Raw genomic sequence first — 26,620 nt, 5'->3', positions numbered from 1 at the left:
AAATGACGGCCACGTAGAGCAAACATTACAGGCGGCTGTCGACGCGATGCAGGAGTATCTGCGCGACACGGGCCTCGAATGCTCCGGGGCCAAATCGGAGCTCCTGCTTTATAGACCCACGCGCAGGGGCCGCAAACCCAACAACGCCGATTCCACAGCCGAGCGCGCAGATAGAGAAATTAGAGTAGTCACATCTGACGGCACCGTCATCCCGCATGTTCACAAAATTAGGGTACTGGGCTTGCACCTATCGGCCAACGGCCACAACGGCGAAACCGTACGCAGACTAGAGCGCTCGGTCAATGAAACGATCCGGTTACTGAGACGTATCACGAACAGACATAGTGGAATGAAAGAAAGCAATACGATCCGCCTGGTACAGGCGTTCGTAACCAGTCACATAAAGTACGTCGCCTCCTACCTCAAGTGGCAGGTGGCCGAACGAACTAAACTAGACCGCCTCATCCGCAAGGCGTACAAACGTGCCATAGGATTGCCGATTAATACCAGTACGGATAAATTTCTCGAACTGGGTTTACATAATACCCTAGACGAGATAATAGAAGCGCACAACGTCGCGCAGTACGAGCGTTTGTCAAAAAGCAGAACCAGACGACACATCCTCGAGATGCTGGGCATCATCTACTACACACAGCAGGGCGAAAAGGTCACGATACCCACACCGATTCGCGAGCGCATCGCCGTTTCACCGTTGCCCAAGAATATGCACCCGTCGCATCACGTTGGCCGGCGCAACAGGCACGCGCGAAACTTGCAAAAGAAATACGGCAACAACAAAGAAACTGTTTACGTAGATGCGGCCCGTTACGAGCGGCGACGTGGTTTCGCGGTCGCAATCACGGACCACAGCGGAACTTGCGTCGCGAGCGCGACGATACGCACTGAAGAGACGGAGGCGGCCGAGGAAGCAGCGATAGCCCTCGCGGTAGCCACCACGAACGCCGAGGTGATAATAAGCGACTCGCAGGCATCGATACGCAACTACGCTAGCGGCCGGATCTCCCGGAAAGCGGCCCGCATTCTCCAAATTCAACAGGGCAATATTTGCAGTAAAAACGACCGTTTCCTCGTATGGACCCCCGCCCGCACGGACCTTCCGCTCCCGAGAAACAAGAGGGCCCACGCCACGGCTCGAGGACTTACATGCCGAGGCGCGGCGCCCGCCGGCAATCGCGACATCTCGCCCACCGCGAGAGCGATGCGGGAATGGACGTGGGGGGATCGCATGACCACTTTCAGAGACATCACGCAACACCAAGATTGAACAGATGTAAATGCCCACCACCGCACGCCAAACTAAACAAGGAACAGGCGGTTGCCTGGAGGCAATTGCCGACATACACATATCCGAACGCGGCGAACCTTCACCTCTGCTACCCCGACATTTATCCGACCGACGACTGTAAAGCGCGCGGAAGCAGAGCGATGCTGCAGCACATGCTGTGGGCATGCACCGGTAGTGAGCAGCAGGAGTCCCCGACGAACGGGGTAGAAATGGCAGTCTCGAACCGAGGGCGCGTTGGGAGGCGGCCCTGCTCAGCCACGACCTCGACGATCAACTGTGGGCCGTCCGGCACGCCGAGGAAGCCGCCCGAGTCCAAGGACTCGAGGCCGTCACCGAGGCTGGGGTGCTTATGGCCCCACCCCGCCCAAATCGCCGGACATTTTCAATAACGTTTTCGCTCTTGAAAGCAGCATTTGAAAGTGGAAGAAAGGTTCAAGTATTCCTCGTGTTATATTTAAAAGAAAAGAAAATAGCCATTTTTAACAAGAGACACAATCTGGTTTGAGGTTTTCCAAAGAATGCTTAGTTTTTTTTTTTTTTGAGCACGTCAGAATAATGCTCCTGTTGATGCTTGCGTTGATCCCCTGCGGGTTCGTAAAAATCCGGAAAGTTCTAGTGACGTTCATGTCAACGCTCCAAGTTTATCGCATTATACTTAAGATGTGCCTTGAGCTGACTAATATCTAGGAATTAAAATTTCTTTCCAGCTTACTCTATTCTAGCTGCACCTTCATTCATTCGAACATTTGATATAAGCTTATCTAAGCCCACATGCAACTCTCTTGGCCCGCTGCATTTAGCGCCTGCCTTTTTGCCATTTCGTTTTTTTACAATGTCATTGTGTGTTAATATGAGCGGAAATGTAGTCACGTGCCCGTTTCGCTGCTTCAGTTTTCCATTTTCAGTTGTTGCGTTCCTTGTTTGGGGCATCCCGTGAAAGCCAGCATAGCATACTGCTACCAGGATCCCGCGGTCCATTCGTTTTAAAGGCTGTGTTTTTATTGCGATAGCAAACATGTGGCCACCCCACTCAAACTTTTTTCGTCACCGTGGGCGTTGCCGTGAGGTCCCGTGTGTACTTAGTTATGTGCGTGCTATATGTCATGCCATTCTGACATGTGGTACATACCAGGTCTTACATTCTTGACAAAATTATTCCTCGGGACTTTGAGATTGGCCGACTAAAAACAAATGTCATAAAAAAAACACTTCACATTGAATGCATTTTATCGTAAATCTTCTCGGATCTCAATATTAAAGGTTTGAAGCAATAACAAAGCTTGAACTGAAAAATTACGTAATTTGAGTGGCGCGGCTGTGCACCACCTGCGGGATTGGCGCAGGAAATAGGTTTCAAAAATGCCCGCTATGGAAAAGTGGTGGTAAAGGTCGCTAAGGAAGGTGTTGGCTTTCAATAATAAACATAACCGAAATTCGCGATGCCTGGATTAAAACAGAGGACTCCAAGCACGATATTTCGTTTTTATTCAGTCGGCCTGCTTCAACTAATATTCCAACGTGTTGCTGTCCCACTCATTGTTTCACCCATTTGTCGAAACGGTGATAATGTTTTGCTCATAAAAGCAGACTACTCGCCATTTTTGCGGCATCGCATGGTAATACACTTTTCTCGAAGTAAAAATAAACAACACTAACTTACGACACGTTTTCAGAAAAGTTAACAACATACAAGACCGATCCAGCTGGTCCAATATGCTGTAGTATTATTTTTTCGTTTTATCCAAGCTATAGCGCGATACAGCGAAATCATTATGAACATGGATGCGTTTGTCTCACGCAGTCAGGGTCCGTGTTTTGGTGACAAGCTAGAGGATAAGTACTGCAAGGAGTTAACGCGTCCATATTCAATAGGCTATACAATACTAGGCCCTGGACAATTGTTTCTTCGAGACAAGGTATCTTTCTGAGTCTGTGAAACATGTTTTGTTTCTCACTTGTTATCCGTTGCGCATTCAAACGTGGTTCTTTGATTCGCTGTAGAATAATTCGTCCATGTATAAACATAAAAGCTTCCGAACGCAAAGTTGGACACGAATATTCTCAAAAGCACGTACTTTAATACCCCCGCTCACATTTAACAATCACCAAGAACACGTTCTTTTACAGCAGCCAGCCACAGGATATAACGTAAAGGAAACAATATGTACATATTGCAAATATTAATAGCATACGAAGCGGGTGGAGCTTTCAATTACCAAAACAGGACAATGCGTTCGCATAAAAAAAGATGTGCTCATTGCAACTGAGCCTCATTTCCCGCCTAGGTTACCACGAGAGCGAAATTTCTTGTGGATAAAGAGGACTAGAAAAATGGGTGGAATTCTTGCGAGCCATTGAGCGTTTTCTCTCTGGAATGTGGGCAGGAAACGCCGTCTTTTCCTCGCCCCGCGAGATGTCTCTCTCGGGCAAGACACTGCAAATCCGCAGTAGAGTGGCATAAAGAAAGAGAAGAAATAATGTGATGCCTTCCAAGAGACTCAACCAATGTGCGACTCCATATTGTGGAGAATCACTTGTTCCTTTCTTCACGGGTCTGCTATTCAGCGATTTCGTTACGCCTGCGGGTCTCTCCAAAAGGAAACGGAAGGATGGTGTGGCTGGATGACCGTCCACTAGCAGTGGTTGCGCAACCGGTTGTATTTCCCCGCTCATTTTTATTTCCACCCATGCTCTTGTAGCTTGCTGGCTAGTTGCTCTTGATATCGAGATATTTTAGATACCATACTGTTTTTCTTCCGCTTAGCGCAATGTCTGGCGGCAATTAACGTAATTTTTCTTGCTACCAGAACCGCCATTCAGCGGTTGCCTAATGAGTCGTAGTACTAAGAAAAAGAATAACCGTGACAGCTGTGTGTGGTGTACCGGATGTTCTTCTCTCACGTTCAGTCGGAAAAAGAAACCAGTGCCAGAAAGAAAAAGTGACCTGAAGCGAAAGTAATTAGACTGTATGTTGGACAGCATCGTAGGTGAGATTGTCATCTTTATTTTGTGGACCTTGATAGCCTATTCACTTGTGCTAAATTACTAGTGGTTACAAGCAAGGCATTGCATAATTTCTTCCGACATCTTGCCAGTCTCTCAAATTATTGCTCAAAAATGTCTTGGACTCCCTGAAATGCTTGATGGGGCCTACTTTTTATGTATTTTTTTATTTACTCTCAGCTGTCCGCCTACGCCCTCACGTTTGTTACAGTGACGGAGTCATAGAGAAATTGCAATAAACCTTCCTTCCGGGAGATATCTTTGCTCTACTCTTCCCAGTAGGGTATTTGCGGTATTTCTTAGTAAACTCGGTGCAAAAGCTCTCGTGAAACTGCTGAGGTAGGTCCTCGCAGAATAATAACGATTTTAGCAGCGTGGTTGATGCACGGAGTTGTCGCAGTGGCATTATTATTTGGTTAGAACAGTCAGTCTAACAACGCCGACCAGACGATCTACTGTAGCATCGTTCATGTCCCTGTCGGTTTTTATTACTTACCAAGATGAAACAGACAGTCTGGCGAGCGAGCTAGATCAGGTAAAGTTATTGTCTTCGAAGTGAACCAGGACCAGGATCAGTTAGACACAGTAATCGAAACACGTCTCCACCTTGAAAAACGCGCGGAGTGGCCAAAGCCACAACTATGGAGTCTATATATTCATTTCTGCTTTCTTTTGTAAAACATGCGAGAATATACATTTCCCATTGTGTTTTACTTGGATGAAATGAGACGCGTTGTCATTAAGAGGAATTAATTCGATATATATGGACATGCGCTAGTTATTGTTCAGGTAGCAGGCGTGGTCAAAAGCGCCGGGGAACTAGGAAGAATGACTTCCATGACTTTCACATTTATACAAGCCAGCTTTTCACCTTGGTTCTTTGTTATACTTTCTTTTTCGATAATGCTCTGCGTCGGTTTCGCCGAAGAGCGTCGCTCTGTTGTTCCTATTCATGGATTGCACTCAGGGTGGCACAGCGTGGCGGGCTTAAAAATACAATCTTCCAAGAAAGAAACAAGAATGTGTGTGTCTTGCAGTATCGTAACCCAAAGATCTTCGCCAGTCGCAAATCCTGCCGTAAAGCTTTACAATTTTCCGCGGAGTGAAACCTGTGGGTACCGGTGTGCAAGTACGTTCGTGTGCTGGAGTAGACGATGTGAGATGAATCCGTAGGATATCGGGAATGTGCAGTTTTTCTCCACGTTGTCTTTCGTGCGTGGTCAGCAGCATCCCCTACGTGCTTGTTATGAGCGTTTTATTGACATGTTTAAATCCTTCAGTCCATCGCTTCCACGTGTTTACTAAAAAACCTACTATTTTAGGCAGCTATGTTAAATTACATCATGTCGTGTTACTCGCTTGAAAATTTCAGCCTACGAACTGTTTCTGTAGCTTTTTATTCGTCTTTTCTTTTCCTATTCTTCCGTTTTTCAAGAATATTTAAAGAAATTATGACAGAAAAGGCGGCTAACGGAAGAAAAAAGGACGTAAATAGATGCACAAGGTCAGTTCTGTCTTTTGTAGTGTTCCCCTCCTTTTTGAGAGACTATTACTACAACCGCGAGACAAGCTCAAATAGGGCTCAAGGAGGAGCGGCCAGCAGCGTTTCCATGCTGATTGAATACGCTCCTCGCCAAAACTCGTAATATAAAACAGAACCGCGCTGTAAAAGGAAGGCTGCCGCAATGAGAATAAATGCCTTCCCACTTACGTCGAGGCATTCCGGTTGGAAGCCTCAAACGAGCAACCACTTTTTTTTTATTTCTCTATGCGCCCGCTAACATCCTCCAACACGTCTCTCCAAAGCGTGGATGCGCTGTCAGGACGGCGCGATGGCTTGCGACAGCACGCGCGAAACCGCTCGAAAAACACGGAGGGAAGAATGCGAGCGAGTTCTTTGGCGCTCGGCTGTGAAATATTTTTTTTTCCCGCAATGTATCATTGCACTGTACTTTCTCTTGCCACTGCCTCTGCTCTCCACGCTACTTAGCAGAAGCAGCTTGGACTGGGAGCGGCGCTTCGGCGGCAAACGCTGTCCTAGCTAATGCAAATACCACTTCGTAATTTTCCGTCGCTTCAAGCTCTCGGCGATAATTTCGCCCTGCTTCGTCCTTTCTTCATTTTGAGTCTTGTTAGGGCTGTTGATATATTGCGCTCGCGCTTTCACTCTTTCCGTATTCTAGTCTTTGAAGCCACGAAGCTTGACTTTATTAAAAATGTTTCTAGCCATTTTGTTCAGTTCCCGCTGATTATTTTATGCTGCAACAGGTGATAATTTTTTCATCGACAGGACCGCGTTTTCATGGCGCTGAATTGAGATGCAGTTTGGCGTTTTTCTATCAAAGTGCGTGAAAATATAAAGGCGAAAAATCTCACAACGTAACTTCTGAAATTGATTTGCGATATTTTTTTTTTTTGGCAGGCACCGCCTTGGGCTAACTTTTAATTTTGTTTGGACGCAGTGCGGAGGAATGGCAATTTGTCCAATATTGATGTGTATTTGCTGTTTGCGCACATATGCCAACTATTTATGCCATGTGACTTTGCCTGTTCTAGAAATTTTAATGTGATTCCCCGGAAGCAAAAACTAGCAAGAAAAACTTTTTCATTGTTTTTGAAAGCACTGTGTTCCTTTAGCCTCATTTAGATTATTATTTTATATATGTAAGAGCAGTTTACATTTTACACCTGCAATAATGAATTAAAATACTAAAGTTCAATACAGCATCCGCATGCTGCTTAAATTATCCTTTTCTTACACCATTTTGATAGCGTAAACGACGTCGTTTAGGAGCATTCTGTCGTTTGTATTCCCTTGTCAAAAAATAATTACACCCTACTGACGACTAAACGCACGCGATTTTTTATAGCCCTGTGCTAAGTACAATAAAGCCGAATTCATCAGTTGCGTCACGATACAGTAAATAAAGACAATGACATACTGGGTGACGACTAAAATACGTCTGCATTTGAGTTTGCTCTAGTCAGTCATTACTAGTGTGTTTCATATCTCTGAGTCTTTCGTTGACCATAGACTGGGCGGCGGAAAGCTTAGCCAGACAAGTTATTTTTTAGCGTTTCAAGCACACGGCTATGGTATTTATATCTTCAGTCTAAGAAATCTATCCAAACAGCGTCCCAACAAACTGTTAATTGAAATATAAGGCATTGCCACATGAACGCACCCGTTTACGTCACGCTATTAGACTAAAGGATCTCGCACCAATTTGCGCATGTCAATCGTAGAGTGGAAATTGCACTAAAGATCCGAAGTACACTGAGAGTGAACTTCGGACATAAATGTAGGACACATTCTAAGGAAACCGATAGAGAATCACATAATTATTCTTTCTTGCGTCCTCCAAACCCAAATATTCCAGTATTTAAAAGTTGGCACCACCGTTGAATTAATTGGTGAAATACCTCAAAAAGTTGGTGCCCAGTACTCTGCCGGGAACGTGGGAGCAGCACCGATGATAATATAGCTGGCGACACCTGCCACGTAAACTGCGTGCGTGCTCTCCAAACAAGGAAAAGATTTGGCGCGACGAACTTGAATGCGTGTAGGTTTGCTACATTGATTGAGAGATTGTTGGATTGAAATATTGATTGATTAATTGATTGAATGATTGATTGATTGATTGATTGATTGATTGATTGATTGATTGATTGATTGATTGATTGATTTTTAATGTGGTTTAACATCCATAGGAAAGATTTGGGTTATGAGAGACGCAGCACTGAGGAGCTCCGGATTGATTTTGACCAGCTGGCGTTCTTGAACGTGAACCTCAGTATCAATACAAGAGAGTTTATGTATTTTGGGTGCATCGAAATGTTTCCGTCGCAACCAGGGTTTGAACCCGAGAGCTCGAGCTCAGCAGTACCACGTGATAGCCACTGCGCCACCGCGGTGGGAATAAAGAAATTCCCAATGAAAGCTCACCGCTTTCTTGCAGAATATGGTATATTTTGTACGAAAATAAAGGCATTGTATTTTTAAGTAACGTATAAGAATTGAAGGATATGGTTCTAACTCCTGTAGCCACTGAGTTAAAGGAGAATTGAAGCTTAGCTTTCGCTGGAACTGTGACTGCTGAAACTTGTCACTTAAATGTGCTGCGATTTTGCGGTTTGTCCGCATTACCATGCACTCTTAGTAGCGCTGCTCCAAGCGGATGTTTCTAGCCCCGCGAAAAACATCGAACGGCACTTGTCATACGGTTCCGTTGTGAGGATCGCGAGGAAATCAACCCTTCCTGGGAAAGCAAAATGCTGCTTCGACATCGATTAACGCTTAGTCTGCTTCATGCCCGGAAGATCGGCACCAAAGTGGTAATAGAAAGCTCTGTGGACGCCACTAAGCCTGACCATTTTGCCCATTAAATGTACACGCTTCGTTTACACGATCTGCTTTTAGACTACGTCACTCCTGTTGCAGTGGCAGCAGAGACACGCATAAAAAGACACCTTATTCATTGGTCATTATATTTATCAGTCTCTTTATCAGTATCTTTATCAATCGCATTGGTAAACTGCTTCTTTGAAGAACAATATTTGCCAATGGTCGTGCGCCTTTCCGTCTAATGCTCTATTCTATACGCCGTGTTGCCATAAATGCAATCGTCTATACAGCGGTGTCCACTCGCTCTATGGACAAAGGTAAGTTTAGTAGGGAAAAATCCCATGCCACACGACGCTGATGTTTTATCCAGCTTTGTGCCAATTAATTTGTTCACCTTCTGGCCCTGGAAACTTGGAAGGTTTCCGGCTACTTAAAGGATAGCAAAGGCTCTATACTTTAAACGTATTTTACTAGCCGTTTCATGTTTCCAGGATAATAATAAGATTATATTCAGATTATACATAAAACTCACTTACTCACGCTTGCACGATCCTCAGCTCATTTCCTTGGCTGAACGTGCTGCACAACACTCACGCCCAAAAACTCAAGCTATTTGATTCACTTTCGCTCGGTCGCGCATGCATAGAGTACCTTGATGCGCACATTTTTTAGTAAAAGTCTTCAAAAAACTCTTCATCCCCCAAGCTAGAATTTCTGGAAAATTTTAAGCATGAACTAATCAATCGACCAAAGGGATCATCGATAAGATGGTAATAAATTAAGACATTTGCAGGCTCCATCACGTAATCATGCTTGTTATCGGAATACAACTCCAAAACAGGGGCGACATAAAGTAATTAAGTTGTCACTGTCGTTTAAAGCTAAATTTAAAAAGAAACCGTGCAAGCAAGCTGCATAAAACCAAACCTGAAATACACAAGCGAGCTTGTAGCATGCGCGTGAAAGTCACCGGTGATTTGACACGTTTCTCTTTTTAACAACAGAACTAGCTTCGACAGTAGTCGGAAATACTACTGCTGCCGCAGGCACCAGGGCAATGAAGGCCTCAGACACTAAAGAAAGATTACAAATAATTGCATCTACACCAAACTAGCAATGTCCTACGTTGTATTTATGAGTAAAAATAGAAGACCAAATTTGCGCGCACGGACATTTGCGGCAATTTCATTGCCTCGCACGCTCGAAACTTTTCACTTGCAACCATTTGCGGAAGCAACAACTTAAAAACCCTCATTCGGAGAAGCGCCACTTTCTGAAAGTGTATGATGCCGAGACACGCTATAGCAGCAGCTTAATAGCAGGAAAGAAAGATTTCTACTCAGAGGCAGGCAGACACCTACGTCGGTTTTTATTGCTGTGAGATTAGTTAACGCATTGACGAAACTGCAACACGTATTCAACCTCTGTGCACGCTATAGTGCTAAAATACAGTAGACTGCACAAGAGCTGATTTCGAAAGAAGCCATAAAACCGAATTGCGACAACAGTTTCATTTTGCTATTTTTCGAAAGCCATTTTCACGATCTGGCTCGATGAATGGGCCTTTTCTTATAGGATACCAAGCAACAGCACAACAAACCTTGAGCACATTGTTGTGGCCTGACATGTGTCAACTCACCGATGCGAATGACGTCCGGTAGCGCTGCACCAACGTCGCACTGCCAAAGTAGCGGCGCTGCAGTGACTGCGATGAAGAGAGCGAAAAGGGTTCCACGGCTGAATTTCCAGCCCGCTTCGAAGATGTTGCTCCATAGGTGCCTGGCCATGTTTGGCGGGTGATGCCGCAATCGAAGGTTTCTCCCGGCTACTTTTTAACTCATGCTCTGACTATGAATGTTGATAGCTTTCGCAGGCCACACATTTATCTATTCGCCTATAAGAAATGACACGATGGGACATACAAGCTTGGCGACCTTTAAATAAACCTATATGAACACTTTCCCCTTCCTACACTTCCGTAGTGTTTGTTTAGGCCTGTGTATGGAGTTTAGAGCTAAAGAAGAGATAGTGGCGAACACTGGCATTCCTCTTTACTGTTCGTAATAGCGGATCTGCAGGGACAGTCACCAGTAATTATTCAAAGTTTCCGTAAGAAACTGGTGAAAAAATTATTCTTTCTTGATTACTTGCAAGTCGTATATGCTGGAATAATCAACTCACTTCTCTGAGCGCCTGAACGTCCTCACCAGCGTTTCAGGATATTTTCTTTTGGAAATTTCTGATTGCACGACGGAATTAGAAATCACTCATGATAACTACTAGCCCTTTCAACGACGCACGCGATTTTTCAACCTTCGTTACGGATATAGTCACGCGGTCGAAATGGGGAAATTTTCGGTATATTTTTGGTGCTGTTACAAAATAACTGCGCGTAATTTTCAAAGCGAGCATACAACTATGTGCCCGAATAACGTATGGCCGAGTTTCTGCATTTTTAGGCAATTTACAGGATGTTACCAATCCCTCAAGTCATGCACGTTTCCTTTTTTATACAGCTAAGAGTGTAAAGTACTGATCCATACTCCGAAGCTCATTTACTTGATTGTTTCTCGCCGGTATCTTAAAATGGGAACTTCAGGTTAACCTGCAACAACTTATGAAAGCCACAAAATTGCTTCTTAGTCTTAGTTCCTGGAGTGGAATCACTACGAAAGACCTTTCAGACGTGCATTTTGCTCACAAAATTGTCGTTCGTAAAGACGAAAAACACTCATCTTCATTGCGACCGCACACTCCGATGTCACACACAGAAGTACAGGACACTGGTCACAAGATCCAAAATTGTTGGATGATCCATGAGAGCGTGCGGTTCGGAGCTTTCACAAATAGTCTGCACGAGGGAAATCCCAAACGCCAACTCAAGGTCACATTTCACGAGGTACCAAGCTTCGTATGGTACGACATGTCACTGCGCAAGTAGAACATAGCGTCAACTGTCAATATCCAACAGTTCTCGGTGACCTGACAAAGACTCAACTCCAACAACTTCAGAGCGACATCACAGCATAAAAGTTTAGGCGGTACAAGTTCAGTCGACGTTGTCAGAGTGCGAGATGGCTTTTTGTGATCCTAAAAAAACGCGCTGCCACTTTTCGCAATCAGACATACTCCCTGCACGAGCACCGTAGAGATCAAGGAACCGAGCGCGAGCGCAGACCGCCGGCTACTGAGTCTTGGGCCGCAGCGGAGGGTAACGCAGCGCATCGCTTTTTCCCTCCTGGAGTGGATGACTGGGGGAAAGAAGGGCATTGAGGTGGAGGCGAACCACCCAGCGCGGAGATTCGTAGGCGTGGCTTGTAGAGAAGGCGCCAGAGAGAAGCATGCGAGAGAGAAGGGATCAGAGCGTGAGGAAAAGAAAGGGGAAGCGCGCCTCTACGGCGCGCAAAGGCGGTGGCGCGGTCGTTATAGGGTTTCGCGTAGCGCCATCTCTGAGTGCTATTGCGCGGGCACGCGCGACTGCCGCGTAGGTCGCGTGGCTCTTGCACGGCATCTTGACCAGGAATGCTCTTGAAGACTGGAGGTTGTTTGGATTGTGAATCGTTTTGCGTGGCTCGACATCTTGTTATTTTTATTTTTTTTTTGTACCTTAATGTTTACGTTGGAATGCTTGGGCTGTCGCTCACCAAGTGTTCTCCTCTTGAAATTCCGGGGGCGCGCTTTGCTCGGCCATGACCCCAGTATTCGGCGACACTATCTTCCGATTGAGTAAACGTAAGTGGCTGAGAAATTTGCGAGAGCAAAGCACAACTCCGAATGATAGGCAATCATCGCTCCAACATGCCGCGCTATAGCTCAGTGACTAAGGCCTTGGTGGCTCAGGAGAAGATCGGAGGTTCAAATCCAGCCGCAGCGGTTTCATTCTCACGGGGGTGGAACGAAATAATGCCCTTTAAATGGCACGCTGCTTGCACGTATTGGGCCTCCGCTACGCCGTCCTTCATAATTCACTGCAAAGTTTAGAAGTTACACTCCAAACTATTTTATTGTCTCGCAGAATTTACTCTTGTCAGGACAAATTAAGCCCTTTAGTCTGATATTCTAAGAAACTTACATAAATTAAGGGATTTTCTCTCACGTCTGTGCGAACGTAAGCTGTTGAGCACATAAGTACGCATTCAGTGCTTTAAAAAGCCAGACATTAAAGAAAACCGTTCATTGCAGGGCTCGGCCACGAAACGGCTCGAGTGTCCATTCTTGTCATTCACTATGTTACTCTACGCTACGGCCGTCACGCATGAATTGGTAAGGCTGTTCTGTAGCTGCAGCATTCGTATTCAACGAACCTGTGTAGGGCGACGAATACGAAGTGTGACAACGGCAAGTGGTGGTACGTATTTTAGTTGCAAAAGCTGTAAAGTTTCTTTCTTCTTGCCTGTTTTTGCTGCACAGTTACCGAAGAAGAAAAAAGAAAAACTGTAAACCTAGTGCATTTCATCAAACATGGTGTCGGTTACAGAGCTCGTCGAACAGCCTTACCAATTCATTCGTCACGGCCGTAGCATAGAGTAACATAGTAAGTGACAAGAATAGACACTCCAGCCGTTTCGCGGCCTAGCTTTTGAGATACGCCGACTCCGGCAGGTGGCCCTACTTGTTTCCCGATGAAGTGGCTGCAGCCATGGCTACGGCTGCGGCCATAGCAGCAACTTGACAGAAGGCACAGCCCAGCACGGGCGAAGCCCTGTGAGACCCTGTCGCCGGGCTTGCTACGTCGTTACTTTGTGAAAGGTGCCCGATGATTGCTGTTGGGTCCTTCTGCCAGCTTCTGACAGAAATGCTTCGTCGCCGTTTCATGGTAAGGCCGCAGGAAGGTCTTTTGCGCGTTTTTAAAGACTTATTTTCTTCGTATTTCGTTTTGTCACTGTTATCTGCATGAACAAGTGATGGAGGGTGGTGGGGGGGAGGGTGGCATCGCAGGCCTTGAAGCCATAAAAAAGATGCCGCCAATTTGTGCCGTCGAATACTATTTTGCATTCTTTTTTATCTTGCGCAGCAATGGGTGGTGATGCCAGTGATAACAGCGTCCGAGCAGCGAGGCACGTTCGAAACAATGACGATGTTATAGAAGAAAACGGTTCGTTAAGAAATGCGGCCTATGAACACATGCCGCTGGGTGCAGAGGGCTTTATGTTAATCAATTCAAGGAGGTTGCGCGCAGCGGCTTCTTAAAAAAAGGAGGTGCGCCAGTCTTGCAAAAAAAAAACAAAAAAAACAAAGGGGTTATTTCTAAAGCCGCACACGTGCGATATTTGCAGTATGTCAACAATGCCCGCTCTCTCAACCTCTGTAGCCTGCTATGAGCACTCGAGCCTTATTAGCTGATTTGCACTGCGCTGAATATACGTGTTTTCGCGCTTTAATTGTGTATCGAGTCCTTACCTTAGAAAGTTTCTTGTTTCCTAGCATTTATAACAGTTCAGTCATTCTTTTTGATGACATACATTATTAACAGAGAAAGTGGGTGTGTTAAATCAGAAAAAAAATATGCATCACATGAAGGCACGCCGCATCTAGATTCAAAATATTTGAAGGCTCCAGTATTGCCTAACTTCTGCCTTCGCTATTCAACGTATTGCCGGAAGATTCACTATGCCCTCTTCAAAATAGAGTCTACAGCGAAAACACATCGTGCACATTCAAAGGCAAATTTCTAAGTATCACAAGATTGCAAAGCTTCGAATACATCAGGTGAAGACCCCCAGCATAGTCGAACGGCTTAATTGGCCGAGATGTCTTTTCGTATTTAGGCGAAATTTATCTTGCAACTGTTTAATGAAGGACTCAATGGAGTGCACATTAGAGGCGATAATGTTAGTGCGTTCCCAAGTGTTTTTGCCACAGTTTCATTTTCGCGCGCAACCATTCTCATAATCGTGATACCTTTATTCGGCCTAATTTTTAGATGTGCAAGAAACAGCGTCTTATTTATACATTTTAAAACAATCCAATTTTAGTAAATTACTTGCTGGCTCATTGTGAAGGCTTTTTTTCTTATTTCATGATCAGAATACCTGCAACACGTCTTGTGTGTGTTACGTCTCTGTAAGGTTTATTTCCATCCCGCCAGCCATTTATGAGTAGTCTCCATTACACACTTCTCGCAGTATCTTCCCGTCCCGTTTTCATCTGCAGAAATCTGGATGCAGCAAATTATTTTCTGCTGTTTTCCTATTCTTGGCTGTCCAGCACACTGATTGAGGTTGAAGGAACATGACACATTTGTTTACGATAGTTCTCTTTCAAGTGAATTAATAGTGCTCTATCACAAACCATAAATTTCTACTTCCTCATTAACATGAAGTATTAATGTTGCGGTAAGTTACAGCTTGAAACGTAAGGAATATAATTTAAAATAAAACTGAATGAAGGAGCTCTAGGATGTTACGTGCCAAAACAATGATTTGATTATGAAGGACGTCGTAATGGGGGACTCCAGAATAATTTTGACCAGCACGGAATCGTTAACGTGCCCCCAATATTTGGTTTACGGGCGTTTTTGAATTTCGCCAGCATGAAAATACTGCTGCGGCGGCCGGCATTTGATCCCGCGACCTCGTCCTTAGCTGCGAAACATCTATAGCCGTTAAGCCACCCTACATAGCGGTATTTAAATAAAACTAACATAAAGTGAAACAGCAGCTTTCAGCGCTAGTCGTCGCAACATATAAGCAGCAGCGCTAGCGCCTGCATGAAGACGCTCCTTGATGCATGCAACGTGACTGGTCTAAAAAGAAGAAGAAACTGAAATTATGGCCTCCCAGATTAGGCGGTGTGCGGCGGTAATCTTGGAGGCTGCGGCGTTTCGCCGATTCCTCTAGGTGAGCTGAGTGCCAAACTCGTCCGCCCAGGCCTACAGGAGTGCCCTCCCTTTGGGTTTACTATATTACTCCATAGTATTAGTGGTCAACCTAAGTGTTATTGGGCTGCTTTTTATGCTGAGGTAGCTGTAAAAATAAAACAAAATCTAGTACGCGCCCATTTAGAACAGGCTGGTATGCTTTAACTGATTCTCTCAGCGATTAGGCAAGTAGCAAGGAGAGTTTCAGTGAGGGTAGTTACCTCGTTGTTTTAGCTGCACTATCTGATTGTTCACTTTAAAGTAACACTTGTATTGCGTTGGTCGAAGAGGAGCACAGAAGGGATCTGGTGTTGACAGGTCATTTCTTGGGTTTAGAAGATTTAGAAGAAGTGATCAAGGGCCCTGCCAGCAGCATGACACTCTAAAATGCGCGTTCAGCACTAAGCGATAGCCTCATCTAAAGTAGATCAAGAAAGCTGATGGCGCCGCGGTGGTGGCCTTGTGAAATCCCTTGTTGTGGCCGCTTACTATAGTTAACGTTATATGGAGCTGGAATACATGGAACCGCAGCGTTTTGTGCCGTTTATTTTTTAAAAGGCTGTTAGTTTGACACACTGAAGAGCATGATAGAGGAACGCTTTTAATTTTAGTTTTAATGGGTGAAAAATAGCGTTCTTGCTAACCAAAATGAGCACGCAGTGCCTTAGATTTCGAGACCACGTTCGCCCGGGACTTTAACTTAAACGTAAAAAGAATTACTCGTTTGTGACCGAACAAGATAAATTAAGGGGTTCCAGTACATTTAGCGCTGGACTGTTGCCAATATGGGAAGGCGGCATTGCGTTTCACGTTAATGAAGGCGCGTTAGCCGCACCGCAAATGGCCTCTTAAGGCTACGTCGCAGTGCTAACCAAATCAATAAAAGTACACCTAAAAAAAAAGAAAGACATCGACACGTCGACAGCTTGCCTGTTTGAATAAGTACGTTGCCAATGAAATACGCACATGAATATCCCTTCACAGTGAACAAAAGTTGACCTTAGAACTCAGTAACTTTCGACAAAAGTTAGACTTGATAGAGAGGATCCGTAAAACACATGAGATGAATCCCGAACCAGTCCACTCGATAAAGTGAGAAAGTAAGATACATAAGTAAAATACATACAGAGGAAAAATAGAATCGACTGCTTTGTTTGAGTAAACAAAATGACGAATGCTTATTTCAGTGGGGATGCCTGTTGACGATCGAGTTCGTACACCTGTAGCGTTACAAGGTTACCAGTTCACAGAGAGAAAACTGTTGCAGTTAGCAGTTTCGTGCTCGTCTTCCGGTATTGAGATTCAGGTCATTCATCAGTTTCTTACAGAAGGTACAACAGTTCAGTCAGTCTTCTCAAAGTGCTTCTATTCGGCATGCGCACCATGCGGGCTCTGATCCTTCCAAGTAGTCCGAGAAGAACTTCCACCACTTCTACAATTTACAAGAGCTTCCTTGATAGATGACGTTTGTAAACTAAAACGAGCATTCTTTCCTTAAGTGCACGTGAGAAAGTAGGCTCCACAAGATGTGCTGATTGGAGACTCGTCAGAGAGTCATTTGGCCGCCGATTATAAATTGGTTTGTCATCATTTCTTGGTAGTGGCAGCGACGTGTCGGTTGATCAGTTGACCAGGTGGCTGATCCGCCTTTGTACCTGGCCCATCGGCAGACGGCGGTAATGTTACTGTCGTCAACGTTTGTTCAGCACGCGTCTGCAATTGTGTTCACCACACTGCGGTCATTTTCTTCGCACCTACCTATTTCCTTCATGACCTAATTATGAGCCTTTGTTCATTTTCCCCACATTCAGCACTTATTGGCTGCTCGACATGCAACCTCAGCCTTGAGTAACCTAATCTTTTGGAATGTCGCGGTGCATACCACAGTCACGTAGGCCTCACCGGCTTCGTTACACTGCCGCCAAAAATTACAATCACATACCTAACTATCGTATTTCCGATAGGTTGCTGACGGAAAGTAATCCATTACAGATCTACCCGAAATTCCACTGCCGTATGGCGTCACTGTACCTCACAATTCTTGCGGCGGATCTGGTTGGTTCACGCTCACACTAACCAGAAGAGCGTGAGCAGAAGTCTACTAACGTCTAAACGCACCCACATTTTAATCTCCACAAATGCGGGCGTCTATACTGCCGCGCATGCCGCAGAGACAAGCAAGTGTTAGATTTGCTCGCAGCTGGAATCACTGCAGCATCATCAGCCATAGTAAAATGGGGAGGAGGCGGTGGTAGTTCCACTTCGCGTTTGCCCACGTGTATGAAACGGTCACTCATGATTGGTCTCCCTGAGTGGCGGTAAACGGCATGTCGCAATAAATAGCTTCTACACCATTCGCTCAGCAGCTGAACAGTTTTGTAGTTCAAGCTCTTTCGAAGCGCGCTTTCTGCTGCATGCGGCTTGCCGCGAGCGTTTTTCCCGCTTGTGTGGACCATGGCCTTTACTTCTCTTTGTGAAAATGACGCGAAACTATGTGGTTCGGGATGAATAATAGCTAAGACTATATAGCAAAAATATACGGAAGTAAAGGACGTATTATGACTTATGTAGATTCTGGAACATTGTTATATCAGAAATGTGCGCGCAGAACGGTGATAACGGATACGTGGACGCTCATTCTGTATTTAATACCTCCTGCCTTGACAGTTTTGCATAGTTATTATGGGGAAAATGAGCATAGAATGAACGAAAGTGCAATTACACACATGGAAGCTATGGCATCTTTAAAAGAAAAACGTTATTTAGGGTCAAAAACTTTCTGTGCCCTCTAGCGTTGTTTTATAGTACGAATAACCGTCATTTACTGCAAGTGGATTGTCCACCAGTGTTGTTAATCTGGGAGGGCCTGCTTCTTTGATTAAGAAAGAAATATTACAAAAAAGGGTGCGATGATCACGATGTGTGTAAAAAAATTCCATTCTTCGTAGCAGCCCACATATGACGTATAATGGGACGATTTTTGTGCTCTAAAAGACAACGCTTTTATATTTCATGGGGAGTTTAAGCTCTTTGGGAAATTTAATGTGTTCCCTGAAACATCCTGTATATTGCGTTATATATTGCTGCCGCTTAATACGTATTGCTGGTTTTGTAAGTTAGTTTCAAGGACAAGGAAGGACAAGAGAAGAGAAGGAAAGGGAAACGAATTGCATATTCAGGCTGATTGCTTTCTGTGGCCACCAGCGAAATGCTTTGGAACGGGATGGCGAGTTTACTGCTTGGAATGTGGTTTTTATAGCATAACCTACGAATTTCAGTCACACACTGACACAGCTTACGTTTTGTCTTACCACGAGAACGTGCAATCTTTAAGCTTACATGCAGTGTGCCAAAGTGTGCAACAGAGAGAAGGTGTATTCGAAACTAGTTATCGTTTGTCGTTCCTGACATATCTGTCCTATAGCAGAGTGGGGGTGTAGGCCAGATGGTTATTCATGATTTGGGAAGTTATCGCAAGGAACACACGAAAAAAGAAAGGGGCAACATGAAGCAGGTCGTGTTGCTTCTTTCTTCGTCTCGTGTGCTCCATACGCTAACTTTCTACATCTTACGTGCGCGACCTGAAATTTTTGGGTTCAGTTTACCTTCGACTTCGCTGTGCACACCATTTACTATAGAAAGCACAAGTTTACTTCACAGAGCTGTAGTAATAATTGCCCTTCCATAAAAACAGCCGATTCATCGCACGTAACAGCTACGCCAACCGTATTGAAGCCCTCAATATAATAATGCAGCGTGTACAATGCGTCCACAGCTATTCAACTGCTAACAGTACGTAGTTGGACAGGGAGCCAACAGATAGTTATAGCATATATTTAAGTATATGCCTCAAAAGCTGCATTTGTGAGCGATGGAGTCGAGCGGACGCTGTGCGGACACGGCTTTCTATACTAGTGTTGAGCAAAGGCACCCTAGTTCCGATATCGTTGCAGTACATGAAAAAAAAGAAGCTCTGCAACTGTACGTTCTCGGGGCTCACGCATTGTCGTGGCGCTTTGCAAAAGAGCGTTTCCTTTAAATATCAATATTAATTTACCTCAACCTTTCAATGTTTCTGCATGTAAGCCTGGACACCCTTCCTTTCTGGCATCAGAAACTGTATTGCACTGTCGTGCGCGACAACAAAGAGCAGCTACTGATTTTCTGATATTGCTTTCGAAAAGATTATGGCGCCCACGTAAGCCATTAAGCGAACGACTGGCGAGCTCGCTTGGCTGACTGTGAGGAAGTGAATGGGAAAATCTTCTTGAACTCGAAAGAATCACGAATCCCAGTGCAAAAAAGGCAAGAACATTTCGCTTTAGATGAGCACCTCAACTAATTCCCGGGAGGGAGGGTGCCAACAACGTGATTTTCATGGGCTGCTAGTGCCTGAAGTTTTCGAAAAATCCCATAGACAGAACGGCCTGGACTGCAGCTATTCTCCTCTTCAGCGAGTGTCCATTGTAGCGTGCCGAGTGCAGTAATTATGCGGTCCCTGAAAATGGGCGGAATCTCAACTGCGCACCACCAGAACGCTGATAGCGTTCCTGCGGAATACTGGCCTCAATGAGAATATGTAAATTACCTTTGTGCTTGTACATTTCGCATGTGTGCGTTTTAGTGAGAGCGAGTGCTCCGATGTGTTTTTATATCGCACCCTTTCTTTTTCAGACGTCGCAGTCTCGCCGAGAGCAGAGCCTACGGGCGTGCTAATTCCCCAAAATATCAGTTAAGCTTTATATTTTTTTTATCCACGTGTACATGTGGGCATGGTAGCACTCAAATATCTCAGAAGCGACAAATATATTGAGAAGCAGACAATTACAAACCATGGTGCACTGCAGTTGCGCTTGCGGTTTCCTGAAGTGTGCATTTGTTCATCTCTAACAAATTAATCGTGAACTCGCTTCGTGTACGCTGTCCGACGATAGCTAGAATGAAACCAAGAGTCGGGCTGACATAATGAGCCATATCGGCGGAAGCACGATAAAGCGCCGCAAGGTGACATGACAAGGCATCGTTTGACGTCAAATTAGCCGTCACATCTCGTATATTCGATTTTGTCGAGCCTGGTAGTTGCCGCGCGACTGGCCACTCGAGGCGTTTTGCGTGTGTTTGCAGCCGCCTTTCACGCTCGGAAAGACACTCTTTTATGTAGCACGTATTGAGCTACAGAAAACTGTATCGGAATTTTTCAAGCTGGTCTCCAATTTTCTCATTGACACTGTTAATCTAAGTATAATATTTCAGAAGTTGATTATTTCACAAAGACTAATTATGTAATTGGGCGAAATGAAACTGATAATTTGAGTATCTCCAAGGGACGGCAAACGACATTACCTTGGTTCTGCCTAGCTACGTGGCATCTGCATATTTTCAACTTTTGGCTAAAGTTACGCGGGACAGTGTATGTGCGTGTGGGTGTACTTAAATATACTTCAGGAATAGCGAGCTCCTCAGTGTAGCGAAACTTCCCATAAAGTTTTAGTTAATATACTACAGAGAAACGACGTGATGGCGGCGAAAATACGATGGTGAATGCGACTCGAGGACATTATGAAGACGGTGCCGTGACGATGAACACGGCGGCATGGCGATAACAGTTCCTCGGCTGACACTCAGTATAGCGAAGTGTATAACGAAGTGTATAACGAATAAGTAGGTGCCGGCGTCTGCGATTGGTGCGCTTTCCCTTACTTAGCTTGCGGTGGCTTGTCTAAAATCACGGCGTCGTGCAACGGATAGTTAAACATGCCACTAAAACACATCTTCATCAAAGAAGAGCTGGCAGAGCGATATCATATACGTGCCGAAGAGCTCGATAGCGTTAAACGGTCACGCGAAAAGTTTTATTATACGCGGATAAATTGAAAGTCTCCGGCAGGTGCGAGTAGCCATTGCCTAAGCAATCGGCAGCAGCCATCTTCTATTCCTTTCGGAACAGGACAGCCTTCGGCTATTGAGAAAAAAAAATGCAACTTTTTTTGGCACATTAATACATCTTTAACGCGTACACGTCACTTCGACGCAGTAGTCGCGGTTTTGTGACGTCGAGCCATAGGCAGGCGAACTGGGTGCAGCCTGAAACGTTTTGACCAATAGCAGAGGGTTAATGGCGAATAGGCGTCGAAATAGAAATAATCATTTTTATTTTCTTCGGTCGAATCATGCGTAATCAGTGTTTAGACGTCATATCAAGGTGGTAGCTATCGCGGTTTCCGTCACGTCGCATGGCAGACAGGTGAAATGGGGGTGGTCCAAAAAGGTTTTCCACCAATCGCGGAGCGCTGACTGCAGAATTGGAATAGGAAAGTTTGCAATAGCTTTACCTTATAGCGCCCAAGGTTTAGAAAGTTTGTTCGCCCATTAGATTCAACGCATGGTCTAATGCTGAAATTTGATAAAATAAAATTGCCAGGAGGTCAAATAAATGCGCTACGAGTAACCATACGCGCTGTCCAAACTAAATAACAAAAGGAAATTTTGAACGAGGACTCATCTGTTCTATGTATCGCTCATTAACGCTAATTGTATTCAGCCATCGAAAGACCGGTGGCCTCATCTATCATGCTTTCAAGCCCTGCTGTCGAAGACCAATTAGGCGAGAGCGCGCGATATGAAGGATCGAGCTGTAAAGAGGATAGTTCTGATCTATAAAAATGAATATATGATACAGACGACCTGAAGACGTATCCTGAAAAACGTTCACCATGCGCAGTATGTGCTTTCATACGAGCTAGTATGAAGCTCCTCTAGTAATGCTTTGAGTTTAGACAGCGGAGGATAACGAGGCGCATTAGGTGCAAAAAGAAAAGTGCGGCACACGCAAGCCATCGCAACAAAGATATCCGCCTAGCTAATCTCCTATTCTTATTATCTGTGTTCAGCGTGATCCTGGCACCGGCTGCTCCTCCTATCTTGATTCATACATGTGCTGGAAAATTTGTTAAGAATAGATAAATCGAAGGCTATAGGGGCAACATTTCTAAAGTTGATATATGCTGAACGAAAATAAAGAAACACAAATGTTTTTTACAAGTTCACCTCCCACGTGTCGGAATATGGCAGTAAACGAAAGTAACGGACATTTATGAAAAGCACATCTGACGCATATAGTAAGTGGTTCACATTGGTAACATTAATTCCATAAATATCATAAACATCATCTCGAAGTCATGTTTTTTATGCGGACCCTTTAGCTGGTTGGCTTTTCCTTTAGAATCTGTACCAAACAGTGAAGCACTTTAATCGCATGACCTATGAACCGTTGAAATAAATTGACAATGTTATCTTTTGACGATGTTCAATTTTCAGAAGCAACTGGTTTCTACAACAAACTGTGACAACAATTTGGCTGCTCTACAACTACGAATTCTCACGTTGAGGTTCGAGCATCAGAGCCTCAGGTACTTTTGCGCAATAATGTCGTATACATAGCTAACCAAATTAAGTTGTTGCGAGCGACTACACAGGAGTAATGAAGAAGACAGAGATCGCTGATACGTTGAGAATATCTTTTGGTTGGCAACTTTGGCTACCGCTTTCCGCAAATAGTCCCCACACAGGCAGCTTCCTACTTTTAATGTAATTGGCACCCCCAATCGCATATTATTTTATGCAATACCTATCTAGCGTCCGAGTTTTGTAAGATTTTAATTAGGCACATTAAGTTGTATATACACAAGAAATTGGCAGTTTCGCCCCAAGGGCGGAGCATTGATTGCGAGAGTTTGGCGTTGCACTCTAGACCCTCGGATGCTGCTGGAACAATATGCGAGTGCGACATGTTGGTACGGATAAACACCCAAGGTAACAGCTCCTGAAGAGAGAAACAGCGCCGTAGCAGCTACTAGGCGGCTCACAACGCTGGCGATGAGGAACGCCACCATTGTCTTGCTTGGCGGTCATGTGCGCAGCACGTTGATTGTGCGCTGAGGTCTCCAGACCTGTTTCCAGGTAGCTGTAATCACTATTGCCCACTGCCCTCCTGGTCTATTCCTCCTACTACATAAAGTTGAGCCAGCGCCGTCCAAACGTTTCAGAACTCTTAACACGCGTATAAAAAGAAAGGGCCACTAGTTCGCGTGGTACTACATTTATTACCAATACTCTTGTTGAAATACTCTTCCGCGCAGTCAACACTTAATTATGCACATCTTGGTGCCAATTCAGATACATAAAAACATAATTTCAAGCCTTTTAATTTGCTTATTCTTTTACTTATTCATACGATTATTTCAATGTCATCAGGAGATAGACTAGGGTATTGAAATGAATACATATTGTCACGTGGTGGTGACGTTCAAGAACACAGTATCAATGCTGTGAAAGACAAAACTGACTTTTATTGGGCGAACCTGTGCCCACAAAAACAGGCTACACTTATAGCACAAGGACGGCGGCGAACACGGTCGGCGATCGTCGAAAATCTGATCAACGGGTCACGCGCGTCGGCTTTTATACATCAATCGTCGAATGTTCCAGACTAATCGTTGGGACCCGCGCGCCTTCCACAAAGTTCCACGCCATTCGCGTCAGGCGATGAAATCAGATAACATAAGGTTCGGCGGCAACAGACAGCGGATACAAGCATCAATAACTTTCCAGAAACTTCGGATACATGCAGGTCCGTCCCGCGCTGTGCGACAACATTTGTTAGGCGGCGAAACGTGGTCGCCCGATAAAGATAAGTACACGTGTCGTTACCCCCCTCTTGAAGAGCATCGATCCGATGCTGCAAACAAACGAAAGTAATAAAAGAAAGCACTCGTAGCAAAAAAAAAACAAAAAAATAAGGAAGTTCGTCAGCGTCCGTAAAAGGGTTTAAGGCGCACCATGTGGAACACTTCAGATTGTGCGCGGCGCCACTGTGAATGCGAAATGCTGTCTGGCACGACCTCATAGTCCAGTGCGCCAATACGTCGGATGACCTTGTAGGGTCCGAAATAGCGTTGCACTAGTTTCTCACTGAGTCCTCGTCGGCGTATCTGGGTCCATACCCAAACACGGTCACCGGGCTAGTAATCGAAGAAGCGTCGTCGGAGGTTGTAGTGTCGGCTGTCGGTCCTCTGCTGGTTCTTGATCCGCAGGCGCGCGAGCGGTCGGGCTTCTTCGGCGCGCTGGAGATAGGTAGCGAAGTCAAGATTTTCATCGTCAGTGACGTGCGGCAGCATGACGTCGAGCGTCGTCGTCGGGTTCCTGCCATAAACCAGCTTAAATGGCGTGATCTGTGTTGTTTCTTGCACTGCCGTATTGTAAGCAAATGTTACGTACGGCAGGACCGCATCCCACGTCTTGTGCTCGACGTCGACGTACATTGCTAGCATGTCGGCGAGGGTCTTGTTCAGGCGCTCCGTGATACCATTCGTCTGCGGGTGGTAGGCAGTTGTCCTCCTTTGACCTGTCTGGCTGTATTGCAGAATGGCTTGCGTGAGCTCTGCTGTAAAAGCCGTTCCTCTGTCGCTGATGAGGACTTCTGGAGCACCATGTCGCAGCAGGATGTTCTCGACGAAAAATTTCGCCACTTCGGCTGCGCTGCCTTTCTGTAGAGGTTTAGTTTCAGCGAATCGGGTGGGATAGTCCGTCGCCACGACGATCCACTTATTTCCGGAAGTTGATGTCGGAAACGTTCCCAACAACTCCATCCCGATCTGCTGAAAAGGTCGGTAAGGAGGCTTGATCGGCTTTAATAATCCCGCTGACCTTGTCGGTTTTGTCTTGCGTCGTTGACAGTCTCGGCATTTCTTGACGTAACGGGCGACATCGGCGGTTAGGCGCGGCCAGTAATACCTTTCTTGTATCCTCGATAACGTCCGGGAGAAACCGAGGTGCCCAGCGGTCGGTTCGTCATGTAGGACATGCGGTACTTCTGGACGCAGCGCCGACAGAATAACAAGAAGGTAGTTGGCGCGGACTGGTGAGAAGTTCTTCTTCACGAGTAGGTTGTTTTGAAGCGGGAACGAAGATAATCCACGCTTAAATGCCCTAGGGACAACGTTGGTGTGCCCTTCCATATAATCGATTAGGGCTTTTAGCTCCAGGTCTCCTCGTTGCTGTTCGGCGAAGTCTTCCGCGCTTATTATTCCAAGGAAGGCGTCGTCATCCTCGTCATATTGCGGCGGTGGGTCCATGGGGTTGCGTGAAAGGCGATTGGCATCTGAGTGTTTTCGTCCGGACTTGTATGTTACTTTATCATTACTTGTATCAATTTCAAATTAATCAATCCCGAATGCAATATTACAAAGAAAAAACAGGGTTTTAATAAAAAATGAAAACAGGCAGCGTGTAATTAAAATTATGGTGTACAGAATAACCTAGTTTAGTGCTGGAAAAGGTAAAAAAAATAAAATATTAGAAAGAAATCATTCTAACCAAATAGCACTGTGATGGCTGCAGATCATTTGGGTAATTGGACGCTGAACATTGTGATTGTATACGAACGCAGAAAAATACTGCAAGAATTTCACATACAAATACTGTAGATAACGTACTAACCTTGTAACCATGTTTTTGCTTCCTATGTTGCCTAGTAGCTCCAACTGAATAATGACGGAACTTTCACTTCAGCGATGTTAGACGGAAGCAAGTTTTTTTCGGGTATGCACAATGGCAAAATCAACTTCTGGTATTTCATCACCCTGGAGAAAATGGCGGTGACCTCGTGCGCATGACCGAGAAGTGATGAACTATGCAGAGCAGGAATAACACACGAAAGGGCAAACGATGTGTTGCTGTGCTGAAGTGACAGGGAGAACATGATTCGTGCACGTAACTAGGAAGACGAACTTCTGCTTTTAGTGAGGAAATGCTTACAAAATGCAAATAGGTTGACATGGCAAATAGCGCAGCTTTTGTTTTGCACTATTGCGAGCATGTAAGACCTATCAGATTAGGATGCCATACTATTGAAGCATATTTTATAAAAGGCTGAACTAGTTATTCAAAAGTATGCGGTCTGTGATTTCTCATGGCAAAATATGAGTGCCATTTAGGGAGGCCGAGTTTCTTGAAAGTGATGCGCTGGATATGAGCAGCCAAGCTTACACCTAAAGTTAACAGAACATCGAGGTACTTCAATGACGCGAATTTTTTTAATAACGGAGTC

General features: G+C 45.0%; 1 protein-coding gene across 1 annotated transcript in view; it reads right to left on the bottom strand.

Annotated features, from left to right (window-relative positions):
* The window catches only part of LOC142584919 (glutamate receptor ionotropic, kainate 3-like), a 140,504-nt gene extending 128,680 nt beyond the window's left edge, over positions 1 to 11,824 (bottom strand). Inside the window, exon 1 of the mRNA XM_075695267.1 lies at positions 10,294 to 11,824. Within this exon, the coding sequence (XP_075551382.1) occupies positions 10,294 to 10,441 (148 nt within the window). The 5' untranslated portion in view covers positions 10,442 to 11,824. The remainder of the gene's footprint in view (positions 1 to 10,293) is intronic.
* Between the last annotated feature and the right edge of the window lie 14,796 nt (positions 11,825 to 26,620).

Source organism: Dermacentor variabilis, chromosome 6 (genome assembly GCF_050947875.1).
Source record: "Dermacentor variabilis isolate Ectoservices chromosome 6, ASM5094787v1, whole genome shotgun sequence".
NCBI lineage: Eukaryota > Metazoa > Arthropoda > Arachnida > Ixodida > Ixodidae > Dermacentor > Dermacentor variabilis.
This window is presented reverse-complemented; position numbering and strand designations above follow the sequence as displayed.